This window comes from Pagrus major, chromosome 23 (assembly GCF_040436345.1).
Source record: "Pagrus major chromosome 23, Pma_NU_1.0".
In the NCBI taxonomy this organism is placed as follows: Eukaryota; Metazoa; Chordata; class Actinopteri; order Spariformes; family Sparidae; genus Pagrus; species Pagrus major.
This window is the reverse complement of record NC_133237.1, coordinates 27,271,554-27,289,410: the sequence shown is the minus strand read 5'-3', so window position 1 is coordinate 27,289,410 and position 17,857 is coordinate 27,271,554. Positions and strand designations below refer to the sequence as shown.

Below are 17,857 nucleotides of genomic sequence, written 5' to 3'. Positions count from 1 at the left end.
AGAAGAAAAACAGAACGAGAGTCCACAGTCATGCTTAAGAGGAAGAAGAAGAAGAAGAAGAAGAAGAAGAAGAAGAAGAAGAAGAAGAGGAAGAAGAAGAAGAAGAAGAAGAAGAAGTAGAAGAAGAAGAAGAAGAAGAAGAAGAAGAAGAAGTAGAAGAAGAAGAAGAAGTTTGGTCTCCAGTGTCAGCAGCTGTTTGAACTGATCCAACTTTTGAACCAGTAACCACAACATCACCAGACTCCCTTAACAAATGTAGTGATTTTCAGAGTTGTTGAGTCAAAACAAACTTTATAATGTAGTGAAACTCTGTCTCTGACAGATTCTGAATCATTGTCTCCTTCTTGTAAATTCAGCATTAAATGAAAACAGTAAGTTGTGTGTTTCCTTGTAAAAAGTGTCAGTTTGTGGCAGCATGGCTGCACCAGCCTGTCTGCTTCTGTGTCTAAAGTGCTAAAGTCTGACCTGCCAACATTTAGCAGCTGTTTGAACACACTGTTTACACTGATTTCACCATTTACACTCAATTTATGAAAGAAGAAACATTTTATTGATGCTAAACATGTCACATTTTACAAATACACCAAACAGTAACCAGTATAGGCGACTTCTTTGTCCCCAGACTCCCTTAACAAATGTGTCAGTTTAGTGAGTTGTTGAGTTGGAGACACTTTATAAACTGTGTGAAACTCTGTCTCTGACTGATTCTGACTTATTTGTTCCTTCTTGTAAATTCAGCAAATGTTCTACATGAACTTCTTTCTGTCTTTGTGTAAAAAACATCATGTGCTTGTTTCGGGCAGATTTAAGTCACCACAACTGCGACCGTATGATAAAGGTCCCGTCCGCTGTAGATGTCATGTTGTTTTAGGCTCGCTCATCGACTGTATGTTGTGTTGGGAGTCACCTGCAGTCGACCTCATCAGTTGTTTAGGTTCAGGGATCCATCGGAGGTGTTAGCTTTTCTAACACGTGGTTTTAACACCTTTATTAAACTATAAGTTTCACCAGTCTGTGCTTTCGTCAGATGTTTTTCCTCTGTGTTGTTTTCCAGGGTTCTGCAGTGTTTTGCTGTCCAGGTAACATAAAGGTGAGTGACTCACTGCAGTGACAGAACAATGGTCTCTAAATACCAGAGTCAGTTACCAAACAGATTCTCAGCTTACACTCCTGTCTGAGACATTTCACACCAGCTATGAGCATTGTTTCCTCCAAATACAGCTGCTCGTTCTCTTCCGGAGCAGTGACGAGGCAAAAACACGACATCTCACCTGAAATAACTCAACAGGAACAGGTGACTTTACACCGATGGCCTATATACAGTGTGATGGAGTGCTGCGGCGGCTCTTCGCCTCGGACACGTCGTCCTGGAGGAAGAGTCACCTGACACCTGCTGCGTGCTGCTGAACCCTCTGGAGAGGCCGAGCCGCCGAGGCGATCCCTGAGGAGGGAAACTCACCGACAAAAACAAACATAAACAGAGCGAGCGGTGGCTGCTGGGGGCGGGCTGAGCCGTGTGCGTTCTTGGCGGCCACGGTTTGACCTTGGCTGGGCATGCCCAGGCCTGCCTCTCAATGCTGGGTGGGAGACTCACCAAGCCGCCTGCAGGACTTGGACCGGCTCAATGAGAACTGAAAATACCTCTCCTTGCAAACAAGAGCATAGCAGCCTCCCTCCACCTCGCTCCGTCTTTTAATCATTCCTTTCTTTTTCCATTTCTCAACACTCATCGGATTCCAACACACGGCTTGGCCCGCTGCATAAGCATTTACCACAGAGGATACTTTCTCTCTTATTCCCTCTCTTTACTCACTCCTTTCCAAACTTTAATTTGATTTCTTTATTTCTTTGTTTGTTCCACAGCGGAGGGAACGCTTTGAAACGCTGCTGCTTTACATATCTTAGACTCTACCCTCAATAGGTGAGCTGCCGTGGCGACAACAGTGACAAAGGCCTCCTGCACACACACCCGGTCGGGCCCGGTCCAAGCCTCAGACCCCCTCGCTGCTCAGCACCAGTCAGAAGCTGACCCCATTCACCGGAGCAGCCTCGCACCCCCAGCAAAGAGCTGCTCAGCGTCTCTGTTGTGTTTCCATTTAGAGCGTCCACAGAATGACTTGATGAGAGTGGACGTGGGACAGAGTGAGAGAGCGACCCTCCAGGACGATTCCCAAACGGCTCACAGTCGGGATGTTTCTGGCAGCGCTCTGTAACATCTCGCTCTTTCTCTCTCTGCTATCAGTCTGCTGCAGTCGGACCGTTTAATGGCAGCCGGCTGATTTGTGATTTCACATGGCGACGTGTTTTATCACCACAGTCAGGACCAGAGTCTGTCTGCAGCTGCAGGTGGGGGTCGGAGTCCAGCGGTCTGCAGCAGCTTTCATCAGAAGCATGAATTGTTTTTGTCCTTCAGTTCGTCTCGAAATTAATATAAAGAACAAAAATAAATGTCCTCTGGAACTCATTACTGTTAAGTATTCATCTACCAGACCAGTGAATTGGAGGTTAAAGTTTTGTGGTTTTTACGTTAAAAGTCATAATATTAATCTGACATGTCTCCTGTTACAACTTGTGGATCAACAGCCCAGTCGCCAGAATAAAATGTTGACATTAAATGTTTCTGCAAACCACAGATATGTTGAAATTGCATGTTTTATACGTGTCGTATTCACATTTCGACAAAACGTGTCATATCAGGTTCACATTGTATGTTTATGAGCTGACCTTCATGTCAGAAGTAGAGAGGAGATGGCAGTCACGTTACAGTTTGATGACACGGCTGCCAAGACACAGAACATTTTTTTAAGACAGTGTTTCAACATTTGTAAATGGAAATTACTGGATAATTTAAATGAGACGACAGGAAATTTTGTGGCAACAGAACCAGATATCTTAAGGTTAGCTTAAGTTTTTTAGGTCTGTGTAAAGATGTGGTGGAGACAGGTCTGTGTAAAGATGTGATGGAGACAGGTCTGTGTAAAGATGTGATGGAGACAGGTCTGTGTAAAGATGTGGTGGAGACAGGTCTGTGTAAAGATGTGGTGGAGACAGGTCTCTGTGAAGATGTGGTGGAGACAGGTCTGTGTAAAGATGTGGTGGAGACAGGTCTCTGTAAAGATGTGATGGAGACAGGTCTCTGTAAAGATGTGGAGGAGACAGGTCTGTGTAAAGACGTGATGGAGACAGGTCTGTGTAAAGACGTGATGGAGACAGGTCTGTGTAAAGACGTGATGGAGACAGGTCTCTGTAAAGACGTGATGGAGACAGGTCTCTGTAAAGACGTGGTGGAGACAGGTCTGTGTAAAGATGTGATGGAGACAGGTCTCTGTAAAGACGTGGAGGAGACAGGTCTGTGTAAAGACGTGATGGAGACAGGTCTCTGTAAAGATGTGGAGGAGACAGGTCTGTGTAAAGACGTGATGGAGACAGGTCTGTGTAAAGATGTGGAGGAGACAGGTCTGTGTAAAGACGTGATGGAGACAGGTCTCTGTAAAGATGTGGAGGAGACAGGTCTGTGTAAAGACGTGATGGAGACAGGTCTGTGTAAAGATGTGGTGGAGACAGGTCTGTGTAAAGACGTGATGGAGACAGGTCTCTGTAAAGATGTGGAGGAGACAGGTCTGTGTAAAGACGTGATGGAGACAGGTCTGTGTAAAGATGTGGTGGAGACAGGTCTGTGTAAAGATGTGATGGAGACAGGTCTGTGTAAAGACGTGGTGGAGACAGGTCTGTGTAAAGACGTGGTGGAGACAGGTCTGTGTAAAGACGTGGTGGAGACAGGTCTGTGTAAAGATGTGATGGAGACAGGTCTGTAAAGATCAACACACAATAAGTCCTGCTGTACCAGCTGTCCTCTGCAACAAGCAAGAAATACACTATCAGCCCTTCAGGAGGCGTTCAGTGTCGTGTCTCTCGGGGTCCCAGTGTTTTTCCCAGCTCTCAGTGGAGCTTTACTGGTCGCTCTAGAATTGGCTTTGTCATGCTGGTGTTCTGCTGCCTCATTCAGAGCGTCCCCCGGCCTTGCGTAATGAATAAAGAAGCCCTCCCACTGTTTCCCCGGGTATTGTTTCCTGGTTGTTACGCAGAGTGTGTATTGCTCACTAAGCCTGTGATGGATGTCGGATTACCCCTCTGCCTGTGTCTTCCTGACAAAGAGGGCATCAGCCTGCACTGCAACACACACACAGAGGCAAACATGCAAACACACACACTCCCCAAACATACACCCACCGTCATCCTTAACATCCTGCATACAATGATCTACAGGTCTTTGTCCTGACCCCGACACCAGCGTCCGTACGGCTCTGACAGAATATTTATGATTTTATAGTCAACAGTGTGTTTTAGTGCATTTTGATGGATACTGACACAACACAAAGACACAAATACGCTAAAATAGGACGTCCTCAAACACATGGTGGTGCTGAATAAAAGCATAAATCCCCATCAGGAAATACAGGAGAGAAAAACAAACCAAAGTTAATGTTTACATCAGCTGATTGATACGATCTTTATAAGTGTTTTTAAACCTGTTGAACTCTCCATCAAACATTCTTAAAGTGTCTGCTTGTATCAGAGGTCATTTCAGAGCCGGATTTAAAGGAACAGTTCACAGTCAGTCATCATCTCCTCCCTCCATGCTGATATAAAGTCAGGCTCAGCCATCATCTCCTCCTGATGATATAAAGTCAGGCTCAGCCATCATCTCCTCCTGATGATATAAAGTCAGGCTCAGTCATCATCTCCTCCTGATGATATAAAGTCAGGCTCAGCCATCATCTCCTCCTGATGATATAAAGTCAGGCTCAGCCATCATCTCCTCCTGATGATATAAAGTCAGGCTCAGTCATCATCTCCTCCTGATGATATAAAGTCAGGCTCAGTCATCATCTCCTCCTGATGATATAAAGTCAGGCTCAGCCATCATCTCCTCCTGATGATATAAAGTCAGGCTCAGTCATCATCTCCTCCTGATGATATAAAGTCAGGTGAAGTCTCGTAGTCCACAGAACATTTCTGGAGCTTCACAGTAAAACAGAGTTGCAGCGTTCTGCTGAACAACTGAAGCAGCTGGAGATGATTTCAAACGGAAAAACAACCCAAAAACATAAAATGGCTCCATACAGCTTGTCTGCTGTAATCCAAGTCTGCAGATCCCAAATTAATTTGCAGCTACGTTGAAGATTTTGGCTCGAAAAAAACAACATAAATAACACCTTTTCAAATCAGTTTGTGACATTAGCACTTTTCAACCAAATCACCAGAATCGAAAACGAAGGATATGCTGCAACTTTACATTTCTTTATGTTCAATTGTCAGTTTTATGTTGTGACGACGCCGTGCTGACAGTCTGGTTTGGTTTAGGCACAAAAAACAACCTGGTTAGGAAAAGATCAGGTTTTGGTTTAAATATCTGGTTTCTGTGCCACAAACATGGTTGAAAAATTTCCAAAGGTCTCGTTAAAAATGTCCAGTTGTTTCACTGTTACAAATGTTGAAACACAGTCTTGAACAGTGGTCTCTGGCTTGACTGTCACAGCACCACCACCCCCTGCTCCTCCTGACAGTAAACCAGCTCATATAAATGTAATCTTACATGTTTTGTAGAAGTGTTGATGATACGTATGAAACGTACTAATTTAACATATTCAAGGTTTGCAGGAACGTAAAGTGGCAACATTTATATCGTGGAGACGTTTACTTAAAGTAAAGGATCTGAACGTTCGGGATCTGGTGTAAAGTTCTGTATGTGTGAAGTTGAGCCGAGTGAAGCATCACACTCAGCAGCAGGGGGTATTTCCGATTCAAAGACCCTGGGATCTGTTTTTCTGACAGGAGTGGAGCCTCTCTTTGCGAAGGTAAGTGAACTTTCACAAACAGCAGCTCTGTAATAAATCTGGGGCTCCATCCAGCCTCCCTCCACAGTCCTAATCATCCCCACAGCTCCAGTCAGACCAGTAAGAGACCCTCACCCATCCCCCCCCCCCCCCCGGCCCTACATGACAATGGTACCAGCCGTTTCCCCGGCAACAGGCCTTTCATTAGCTGTGTGATAAAAAAGATGTATTCCCCGTCTCTCCTCCGTCCACTTTTTCACATCTTTGTTTTTGTGGATGGACCTGGAGATAAGCTTCGGTCCCAGTCGCAGCAGATCCTTCACCAGCGTCCGTTTTGTAAGAGTTCCTCCAGAGGAATACCAGACGAGTCGTGGGGCAACGGACGGAGAAACGGCTGATGTTTTCATCGGATTCAGACCGACACAGTCTGAACTTAAACACTACATGTAGATCTCTCTCCTTCACTTGGTTACTCGCATGTTAACACCACCAAACTCATTTTTTCTGTGTTACATCTGTTTTTTCTGATCATTTCAGTGTGTTTTTCTGTTAATTTACTGTTCTAACTCTGTGTTGCTGCCGTTCTTGGAGAGGTCTCCCCTGTAAAAGATATCTGTGATCTCAACGGCCTTAAAGTAAAGGCTAAAGAAGAAAAAATGGAAAAAAGTCTGGATTAGTTGTAAAGCTGACATCTCAGCAGAGGAATAGTGTACATCATGATTAGACGATTCAAACCCTTTTTAAATATCACATACCCAACAGCTGGCTCATTTTGTAATGTCCTGTTTATTTATTCATAAAATAAATCTATTCCTTTTTTCTTTTCCCAGTTGAAGTGGCAGTGTCCAACGTGTCGGCCAGTTGATTTCCATCTGCTGATGACAATCACATGATGTGATCAAAAGCTCCTCAAGAACACCGACTAAATGGACTTTTTGTTGAGACTTTTTTTGTCGAGTGCTGTTTATTTGTGTACGAGATCGAGACTTTCAACCTCAACTTTTAAACTGAGACTATGTTCACCACTGTTAGAAAGCAGTATATTACTCGGTCACTTTACTGAATGTCTGACTGTTAAGTTTTAGCATTTATTTTCCATAAATTATTGTTTTTTGTGCCAACAGTGGATTCTGTGCAGAAGTTTTAGCCGACATGGACGAGAAGACTTTAAAATGGTCCGAAAATTTTAAATCTGAACATCAGTTCTGCGATCAAAAGCTCCTAAACTGCTAGTTAGTAGATGTTCGTGGTCAGATGTTGGTTTAAAAGTCAAGTTGATTTTATTCATGTCGCATCACCTCAAAAAGCTTTAAGATCTAGACAACATACGATTCCTTCAACCCTGAGATCTTTGGATTAACTGGCAGTAAATGTAAATATCATCTCTGAGCACAAAATGTCAAACTCTTGGTTTCAGCCTCATCTTTCCAGAGCAGCTGAGCTCTTCTGTAAATGGCTGCATCATCGTCCCGGCCACATCGGGTGTTGGCGTTTAGCACTTTCAGTTTGCAGCGTTTCTGGGTTGGAACAAGCGGCGAGGGTTAGCGTTTCACCTGGAGGCTCCTCTTACCTGCAGCTGTCAGCAGGGCCAGTGAATAATACCTGCATCAGGTTACCGCGGGCCTCTCATCTGACCGGCCTGCCACATTATAATTATGAGCCCTGCAATCCAGCTGGAGAGCTCAGTCCAGCAGGTAAAAGCGGTCCAGGGGGGCCTGCAGGGAGCTCAGGCCGGGGGGAAGGGGAAACGTCAGCTCTCCTTTCCAGGAAAACAGCTCTGAGGCTGGGCCTGAAGCTGCAGGATCCTGGCCTTCCAGCCGAGTGTTGGGTGTCCATCATACAGAGGTGTAGCATTACAGCGCACTATCTGCGCCCTTCATCTCTCAGCCATCATTACCTCATCAGTGACCACAGACAGACACGCTCACTGACAGAGAGGCCGTCTGTTCGCGACCCTGGGGGGACGCTGCCTTCTTAAATTCTACGTATTTGCATTTGATTACTGTGGCTATTCATGTGGCGCTCTGAACGCGAGCCACCTAGCTAATCTGCAGCAGGGTCAGAGAGAGACGGTGTGGTCTACAGCGGCGCAGACAGCCGGTGATATATGGGGCCGTGGGACACTTGTCCCTGTTAGACCCCACACCGACCCAATGAAGGGCCACAGATCCAAGAGCCATGGGGAACAAGAGTGTGACTGAGCACAGACAAAGCCCTGAAAGAGAAAACCCAGCCACCCCCTGCTACTATTACCATCCACTGCCTGCTCACAGCCAGAGCCCCAAAGAGATGAGCAGGAAAAGACCAACGTAAATCTCACGTACAGAAACACTAAAGCACCGGGGGGAGGAGGAGGGAGCAGGACAGCAAGAAAACAAGAAGGTCTGCAGCTCAGCGAGACTTAGTGCTGCTTTGAGCTAAATGCTAACATGTAGCATTGGGGTATAATGAACTACATGTGATTAAAGTTTAGCTACATTTTGAAGAAGCTTGTTGGTGGTTGAACTCACATGTACTCACCTTCATGATGATATAAAGTCAGGCTCAGTCATCATCTCCTCCTGATGATATAAAGTCAGGTGAAGTCTCGTAGTCCACAGAACATTTCTGGAGCTTCACAGTAAAACAGAGTTGCAGCCTTCTGCTGAACAACTGAAGCAGCTGGAGATGATTTAAAACGGAAAAACAACCAAAAAAAGAAAAAACTCTAAAACTCCATTCAACACATGCTGAATCAGCTGTTAGCACTTCCTGTTTGCAGTGAACCTGTGGATGTTCAGACAACTATCACTAGATTACTTTGACACTGAGAAAACTTAAAAACATGATGTTTCTAAGGCAAGTTCTGCACATGTAAGGAGCGTCTTTTTTGTGGATGGTCATCATCTCTTCCCCACATGCTGATATAAAGTCAGGTGAAGTTTTGTAGTCCACAAAACATTTCTGGAGCTTCACAGCAAAACAGCGTTGCAGCATTGTGCTAAACACTTGAAGTAGCTGGGGAAAAGGAAAAACAACCAAAAAAACCCCAGAAGAAATGCTCCAAAACCCCATTAAAACTTTGCCGAATTAGCTGTTAGCTCTTCCTGTTTGCAGTGTAATCATGGATGTACAGACAACTATCACTGGATTACTTTGACACTGAAAAAACTTAAAAACATGATGTTTCTAAGGCAAGTTCTGCATGTAAGGATTGTTTTTCTTTTTGAGGATTTCTAAGTGGATTCATGGAGTCATTATCTCGTCCCCCCATGTTGATGGAAATGTAGAACTTTTGCCGAATTTACAAGAAGGCCCAAATAATTAAGAATTCATTATAGATAGCCTTTAACAACATTTGTAAAGTTTCTCCTGATGCAGCAATTCACAAAAGTGAGCATTTTTCTAAAGGAGTCTGGTGACTTTCTTCCCCTGTCATCTCCTTGCTTTTGTGTACTGTGTAGTTGCTCTGGATGCTTTGACCTGTTCTGTGTTTGTTGTCTGCTGTGGTACAAAACGAATCCTGACCGTTAATACAAAAAACATGAATGCCATGCACCGTTCACTATGACATCATCATACAGACTGACTGCTCAGCTGACAACTCATCTGTGACCGACTTCCATCGTGTCTGTGCTAGCACGACTAAAGATAAGTTGAATATATCATTTAGACAAACGAGATGCAGTGAAACGTATTTTTTATTGACAAAGAAAAGTGGAAAATAAAATAAAAAGAGGAAAGTTAAGGAATGCATACAGTGCGTCTGACTTTACAGAAGCAATCATGAGGTAAGAGACATTAAAAGTGTTATTTGATCGAGAAGAGCTAATACACAAACGCTTCAGGGTTTCTTTGTTCGTATAAAGAGTCCTTATTCACACCTCTTAATACACAAACCTGTGAAACTCCAACGTAAACTGCATGAACAGACTGAATGTAAAATAGAACAACTGTACATTGATTGCACTTTCACACATTTTAGAGGAAACAGGAGCAACAAAAACTGCATCTTTAGAGTTAATATGGTCTGATTTGTTTAATCCAGGCTGCAGCAGATCTTTTGTTAACGTCTCTTCATGAACACCGCCACAAATAAAAGACATTTTCTTCTCTGTAATAAAAACGCAGCCACCCTGTCGAGTCCCAAGTGTTGTTCTTGGCACATAGAAGGTCAGGTATTCATTTACAGGCGCCGTGTCCTTTCTAAAGTCAGCATTTTAAAGTCTTAATAGGTCTTTGCTGGAGAATTTTGCCTTGAGCCGTTTCGTGTCCATTTTAGCTTTTACACCATGAAGCTCGGACGTTTCCTCTACTGCCTTCAATCTACTGTTCACAGGGTCACAGAGATCTGTTACCACGTTAATCTAAATGTTTTCAGTCTTGTATGAGAATATTCTGTTTTCATTCCTCTTGAAAAAAAAAAGTTAACCTGCATAATTAACATTTCTAGGTAAAATGGTCCTAATTATTTTTTGACAAATGCAGACAGAGAACAGTTAGTACCAAAAACCCCAAACACACAAACACAACTAATACAGTAAATTACTTCTACACCAAACATCATTTGGCAAATATCTCATTTTTCATCATCGTAGTGCTGCTGTCACAATATTTACACTCATATTAAAACAAGAAACAAGTTACTTCTCTGTCAGCCTCAGCTGTTACCTCTTCTTCTATAAAGACAGAAAGAACTGAAGATCGGTCGTCTTCTGAAAATATTCAGGTCGCCTGTTTTTATCTTCTTTGTCCCATAAATTCAGCCTGATGTACAGTAACAACATGGAGACACACTTAATGTAAACAGTGACCATGACGTGTCATCCTAAAGGCCCGTTCACATTCTCATTTAAAAAGCCAAAAGACATTTTTATCAAATGGAGTTGCTACATTAGTGGATTAGCTCATTAAGTAAAACATGAATTGTTTGCTTCGAGTTCAATTTTGGTTAAAGCAGCGACAAGGAACTTTGTTTTTGTTGATTCTGGCGCCCCCTGTGGACGAAAGTGGTAAAGGTTTTGATCACGCTGGTGCGTGGAAGATTGTAATGTTTTTTTAATTTTAATCTGTTTGTGGTTATGTAAGATTAATAACTGTAATATGATTAGCTTTGTTTTAGTGCGGTTCATTTACATGTAGTCCTACAGCTACATTATGAAGCAACCTTCATAATCTTCATAATAATAAACCAACAGCAAGATGTAGCTCTGTTGCAAGGTCAACAGAAAATGTTATGTTTCAAGCCAGTTTGACAGGAGATACAGGAGTATCCGCTGCCGTACCAGCAGACTACAGAGCAGCTTCAATCCTAATTTCATCCTCAGCACTCGGCCATAAAAAATCGTTCTGATTATGGGAATTAGAGGCGTCAGTTTTAAACTGTTTCATAACCAGCTAAAAGTTCCTTGTAGCATGTTTAACACACAAATTAGCATCGTTGGCCAAAAGCAAAACAGATGATCCAAAATGGAGGAAGCTAGTAGTTTATTAGCTCTTCAACAGAGACATGCTCACACACACGAGACAGGATTTTCCTGTTAGTAATGAACTAACTAACTTTAACTGCTTGCTAACCATGGATGTATTACAAGAACTGGATACCAGAATCCAAGATGGCTCCTATTCAACTGAATAAAAACTGCTCACCGAGCCCATTGACCGAAAATGTCATCACGTGACGCACACTGTCATTAGCTTGCGTGGTAAAAAAGTGGCTGTGAAACGGTGGATAATTTTTTCCGAACATTACAAAAGACACATTTCACTATCCGAGTTTGATGCTTTCAGTCTGATCGCATTTGGAAAGTCAAGAATAATTTTATCCCGTCACGTTAGCGGGGGGCTAAACCCGACGTTAGCCACTCGGGTCAGTATGAATTTCTTTGCAGCAGGAGTTTGTTTCTGTTTTATTTCATTGTTCGCGTTTTTTGGCTTCACTGAGCAACTTGAACAAACGGACGCCTCCGACGCTGTATCCAGTTCTACCTTCATACATCCATGCACTTCATTCTGCATGTCGCTAACTGACAGTTAGCATCAGGAGGGAGTAAACAGCCCATTAAGGAGAAATGTGACGTGATCAACCAGCGCTGCATGTCCTCGCTTACTAGCATGTTAGCGGTTCACCTGCGAGTAGTCCCCACATCACTGCGCTTTTAGAACTAAATATTTCTGAAGACGGATTTATTTTGCATTAACCAGGCCTTAAATTCTGAAAATGGCCATATTCAGTTTTCGTTTTCATTCATTACATCTTCACCTGAAAAGGATTTGACATTTTCCCTGTGGTGATGTGAGCTGCTGCTGTACGTTGTGGCATCATTGTTCAGTAGGCATTGGGAATGTACTTCCTGTATGAATCAGCTTCAAAAGGTAAATCTAAAAATACTTTAAACATCTTGAAAAGGACAATAAAAGTTGTTTAAGTGTAAAAAAAAAAAAAAAAAAAAGTCTGTTATTCCTCAGTAGGGTAGCCAAGAGTTTTCGCAACTGGAGAGCAACTATTCCTCAAAGGAGGGTGTCGATCCGGGCGTTCGGGTCTCCCCCTAACGAGTCTCCGAGGTCAAACAGCTGGTCCAGGTTGACGGAGGAGCTACAGAGGAAGTCACTGCGGCACTGTTCCTCCTCCTCCGGCCAGGGGCTCTCCAGGAAGGCCGTGGCGAGGAAGGTCTCCTCATCAAAGTCTGACACGTCATTATTCCTCTGAGTCTCCACCAACACGTGGATGTCTGCCGTCCCTGCGGGGGCTTCAACAGGAGAGATGTGGGTCCCTCGCACCGTCAGGTCCTCCTCCTTCATGATGGGGCTCAGAGGTTCTCCTCCCTCCAGACTGAGCTCTCCACTGAGGGCCGAGTCCAGCAGGGCGTCCCAGTCAAAGTCCCCCTTCAGAGGTCCGATCTCCTTCTGTTCGTCTGCGGAGAGCAGCGGGGAGCTGGAGCGTCGGGGAGCTTTGGCGGCACCTAGTCTGGATTCCAGCGACTGTTTCCTCTTCTGCCCACTTCTTCCTCTGACCACTGGCCAGGACCCCAGCATGGTCCCCTCAGCCAGGTGAGGGTCCCAGTTCTGGTCGGCACCAGTCGCCTCTTCGAACTCCCGGAGGAGCTGCTGGGACTCTGGGTTGATGCACAGACCGCTCTGACCTCCTGCGGGGCTGCAGGGGCCCCTGGACTGGGGCTGGAGGTTGATCCTGAGCCGGCTCTGCAGGGCCGGGTTGATCTGGACCGGAGGCATTCGCCTCTTCTTATAGGCGCCACTCAGGAGACGCTCAGCGTACTGCGGGTCGATCTTCCAGAAACCGCCCTTCCCCGGCTCGTCCTTCTGCCGCGGCACCTTGATGAAACACTTGTTGAGCGACAGGTTGTGTCGGATCGAGTTCTGAAAGTACAGATGCAATAAAGTCATCAAACATCTACTTATTCTGGACGGCACATTGAAAGATATGTGGGGAAATATTGATTATTATAATCATGGATGAGAGGATTGATTGAGCTTTCATGTCTGCAGCCAGCAGCTACTTAGCTTAGCATAGCATAAAGACTAGAAACAAGGGGGAACAGCTAGCCTTTCTCTCCCACAGTAACAATATCGACCTCCCAGCACCTCTAAAGCTCACTGACTATCATCTCACATTTCATTCACTGAAACCAAACTGTGCAAATGAACCGTTGTGGTTTCACAGGGTCGTATGTGTGATGGTAACTCTGATGGTAACTCTTGGCCTGGAGCAGTGATGCATGGGTGACCCTTCAGCTGGAGCAGTGTTTGGTTTGTCCGCTCTGGGCTACTGTAGAAACATGGCGTACTCCGTGGAAGACGACCAACGAAAATTCAACAGTTCTTCGTTTCAGGTGATTATATTCCATTAGATCCTCTTAAATCCTGCACACTGGAGCTTTAAATATTTATATTTGGACTGTGGGTCGATTTATAAAGAAAACACCAACAACACTTCTTGCAGACTTGTAGCCTCTGAAAGACAAACCCGGTGACAAGACTCGTTTCACTATCAGAAGTTGATGCTTCCAGTCTGATAACATTTGGAACGAGATGCACAATTACGTAATTTTATCCTCAGTCATGTTAGCGGAGGGCGAAACCCAAAGTTAGCCACTCTGGTCAGTATGAACTCCTTCAGTGAATTTCTTTGCAGCGGGAGTTTTTTTTCAGAAGTAGCACATTGCACGCAAACAATAACAAGCATTTTTAAGTAAAAAACAAAACTATCTCATGACGACGGTCTCACTGTCACGTTTGTCACCTACCCATGAATACAACACCGTCGTCAAGTTAGAAATAACGTCCAGTTACACTTTTAAAATAAAACGACTGTCGGTTTTTGGAAAATATCAGGGTTTAGCTTAAAATCACTATTTCCTCTGAGGTCACCTCACACTGCTGCCTTCAGGGGAAGCTAGCTGAAAAACAACAACAATGCTAACAGCAGCTTTAATGACGCTACTTTATTATGAAATACTGCATCTTTATCACACTGCAGGTTCACTGAAGAGAAAACCAAACTTTGCTGAAGTAATTCATCTCGTGTGACGTGAGCAGTGTAAACTTGTCTGGGTGATTGGAGGTCGCTATGGTGATTCCTATTAGACCCAAGCTGCAGCCAGGCAACCAGCCGGTACTCCAGGAAGTCACAGATAATTACCCAAGTGTCCGAAACCACCCACTACATTACACCACAGGGAGCTCTACATAGTGGACTGTACTGTGAGCTCATCGGTCAAAAGAAAAAATACTTTTGGACGCAGTTTGGATCTTTGCATGATGGTAAATAACGCTCGGTTAGTGACCATCGGTTGTACGCTACCTGGCGAACTCACTATATAGTCCAGTTTATAGAAGGTTCCCCAGTGTGTCTTTTTCACACAGACATCACATGTTAAAGGGATCGTTCAGGTCTCCTGATGTCGGGAGATGACCGTCAGCTCTCTCTGGAGAAGCAGATGTATTTAAGTCACCTAAATATATATAAATAAATATCCGTTTAAGTGAACGCTAAGTTTTTAACATACTTGCAGCTTCTTCCTTTGGCACTTTGACATTCCCTCAACCGTACAACCGTATTCCTACGCAGAGGCAGAATGTGGTGCCAAAGCAAAAGTCTGTTTGACGACAACGTGAAGCTGCAAACATGTTGAAAACATAGCGTACAATAAACATATATATGTATTTTTGGTGGCAAACATACGTCTTGCTGCTGGTACAGTTCCAGCAGAACAAAGTTCAGAGATAAGTACCTCATACAACGCTGCATCAAAAGACCTGAACTACCCCTTTAATCTGTGAGCTTGTAGGTCGATATCGTTCCCTTTGGATGGAGATGGAGATGGCTAGCTGTTTCCCCCTGTTTTCAGTCTTTGTGCTAAGCTAAGCTAAAGTCCTGCTCGCTGTAGATTTCATCTAACGTCTAACTTTCTGCAAGAAAGCAAATTAGTGCGTTTCCCTAAATGTTGAACTGTTCCTTTAAACTAATAAACTTTAAACTGATTGTGAGGCAGGAAGTACACATGGCAGAGCACCACACACACACACACACACACACACACACACACTGAAGTCTAAATGGAGCAGTGACCCGCTGACCTTTGTTAAATATTATCTGCCCCATGCACGGCCTTACAATAACAGAACGCTCTGAACCAGACGCTCAAACTTCATCAATCATTTATCCAACAAAATTAAACTTTTCTTCAAAATTCCTGCACTTCTGCGAGGGGAATTATTCTGCTGCTCCTCCTTTAACCCCCAACAACCTGTGTTTGTCCAGTCAGAACTACCAGTGAGCTGCAAAGTGATAAAAAATAAGAAGTGAGCCGAGTGTTTAATTCGTGTTTTCTGTGCAGTTCAGGGAAGTTTCTCAGTTTCTGGCTTCTGGAGTTATTAATCAGCTCACAGCTCAGTCAGCCTGAGCCGCTCAGCTTGTTGTGTTCCTTTAAAATGACATTTTTCTGTTCTTTAAATAGAAGCAAAGCCTGTGTCCAGCTGTGATCTGACCCCCTGACACAAACTCAAACAAAGGGAAGTGTGTGAGAACGATGCGTCCTTTAAAACAGTGTATTGTGTGTGTGTGTGTGTGTGTGTGTGTGTGTGTGTGTGTGTGTGTGTGTGTGTGTGTGTGTGTGTGTGTGTGCGTGTGTGTGGTCGGTTACCTGCCAGGTGGGATCAGCGTGTCTGTAGTAGCAGAAGTTGTCAGTGATCCACTTGTAGATGCAGGACAGAGTGATCTTGCTCTTCTTGCTCGCCTGCATGGCCATGCAGATGAGCGTCGCGTACGAGTACGGCGGCTTGATGTGCGCGTTGGTCTTGTAGTCCACCTCGTCGGGACAGTGGCCGTGAGCCACGATGCCCGGGAGGGACTGCATCCTGCTGTAGGCCGCCGCTGTGGGCTTCCCAGGAGTCAGAGGCATGCCGATGGAGGCGGGGTCCCCGGCCAGAGGGGAGGCCGGCGCGTCGGAGCCCGGCGGCTGGTGGCCGAACAGGTGCGGCTGGTGGTGGGACTGCTGCGGCACGTTGGCACCGAGGATGGAGAACTCCTGCAGCCACTGCAGGCTGGTCAGGCTGTCGTCCAGGTTGATGGAGCAGCTGCTGCTGCTGCTGCTGTTGTTGTTGTTGTTGTTGTTGTTGTTGTTGTTGTTGTTGTTGTTGTTGTTGTTGTTGTTGTTGTTGTTGTCACCGTCCCGCTCCTCTGCCTGAGCCGCCGCCGTCACCACCTCCTCCTCCAGCCCCACCGAGCCTTCAGGCCAGGGGTCAGCACAGCTCAGAGACAGCATGGCTCTCCCTCTCTCTCTCTGTCACCCTCCTCCTCCTCTTCCTCCAGCCACCGCCTGCCAGGACCCAAAATATACACCCAACTTCAACAAAGTGCGAAAGGCCGGACAATGATGGCCCCATTTGAAAACAGAGCCTCTGTGTGTGCGTGCGTAAAGACGCTCAGATCCACATTTAAATCCTGCCTGACACCTGTGTGTGTGTGTGTGTGTGTGTGTGTGTGTGTGTGTGAGTGTGTGTGTGTGAGAGAGAGAGTGTGTGTGTGAGAGAGAGAGAGTGTGTGTCTGGTGAGGAGATGTAGAAACTAAAACTCAATACTCAAAACAAGAAAAAAATGTAAAACCTTAAAAAGAAAAGAAGGAAAAAAAGAGAGATGAGCAGCAGCCTCCTCTGGCACAGAACTTTCCCGAAAAACTCCGTTACGCACGGAGCGCAGGGAGGAGCGCACGTCACCACTATAACTGCACCTGAAGCGTTTTGACGCACAGAAATGCATTCAACTTTCCTTTTTTTAAAGAAACTTTAAAAACGACTTGTTATTTCGTTACAAAATATATATCCTCATATTTGAGGATGTGCAGCGCGCATTTACGCGTAAAATGCGCATTTTTCAGAATTCAGGCATCCAGGATTCCGTTTAATTTCACTAAAACATGCAAAGTAAAAATACTTTAATTCCATTATATAGCCTCAATGATTATGCTTGCATGTGAGGTGTTGTATGTTGTTCAGAGCTGTGGTGTTACAGGTGTGATAATCTGATTTAATCTCTTTATGATAAAGTTCCAGACTCACCTTTTTTTCCTTCTCCTCTGTTGAATGGAGACCTTGTAAATCCAAACCTGCAGCAGTTGTGGGATGTTCAGCCTCAGTGTGAGTGAAGTGCACCTGTTGTCCACTCGGTCAGTGAGTAGAGACGCAGACGGATTCCTGTGGATGTGCTCGGCTCTGTGCGGCGGCTGTCAGCGGCTGCAGGCCGTCGGGAGGCAGTTTAATACCTGCAGCAGGAGGTTTGTCCTGCAGCCATAGAAACGGGACTCCCCCTTGTAAACAGCTTCCCGCTCCTCCATTGGCCCGCTCGTTTCCATGGCGCTTCATTTTTAATCACTCTCAAGGCAACTGTGGCTGCAGGTGCTCAAACTGAGGCCCGGGGACTCACCAGGGGACCTCCGAGGACTTTCAATAGGGATTACTTTAATTCTGCAGTAATTAAACTCTAAATGTGATTAATCTGAGAACATCAAACACTCTGAGTGAGT

General features: G+C 44.8%; 1 protein-coding gene across 1 annotated transcript; it reads right to left on the bottom strand.

The window, feature by feature from the left end:
* Window positions 1–12,326: 12,326 nt before the first annotated feature.
* foxj1a (forkhead box J1a) lies at window positions 12,327–16,600 on the bottom strand. The gene is made up of 2 exons (XM_073494395.1): window positions 15,980–16,600; window positions 12,327–13,193 (listed from the first exon to the last, which is right to left on the bottom strand). The coding sequence occupies exons 1-2, from the start codon at window positions 16,598–16,600 to the stop codon at window positions 12,327–12,329; spliced, it is 1,488 nt and encodes a 495-aa protein (XP_073350496.1).
* Window positions 16,601–17,857: the final 1,257 nt, after the last annotated feature.

Bases quoted from the DNA above. Each gene is read 5' to 3' on its own strand.
- foxj1a (XM_073494395.1), bottom strand. From the start codon at position 16,600: ATGCTGTCTCTGAGCTGTGCTGACCCCTGGCCTGAAGGCTCGGTGGGG. The intron at 13,194-15,979 runs GTAACCGACCAC...CTGTACTTTCAG, and splicing joins ACGCTGATCCCACCTGGCAG to AACTCGATCCGACACAACCT.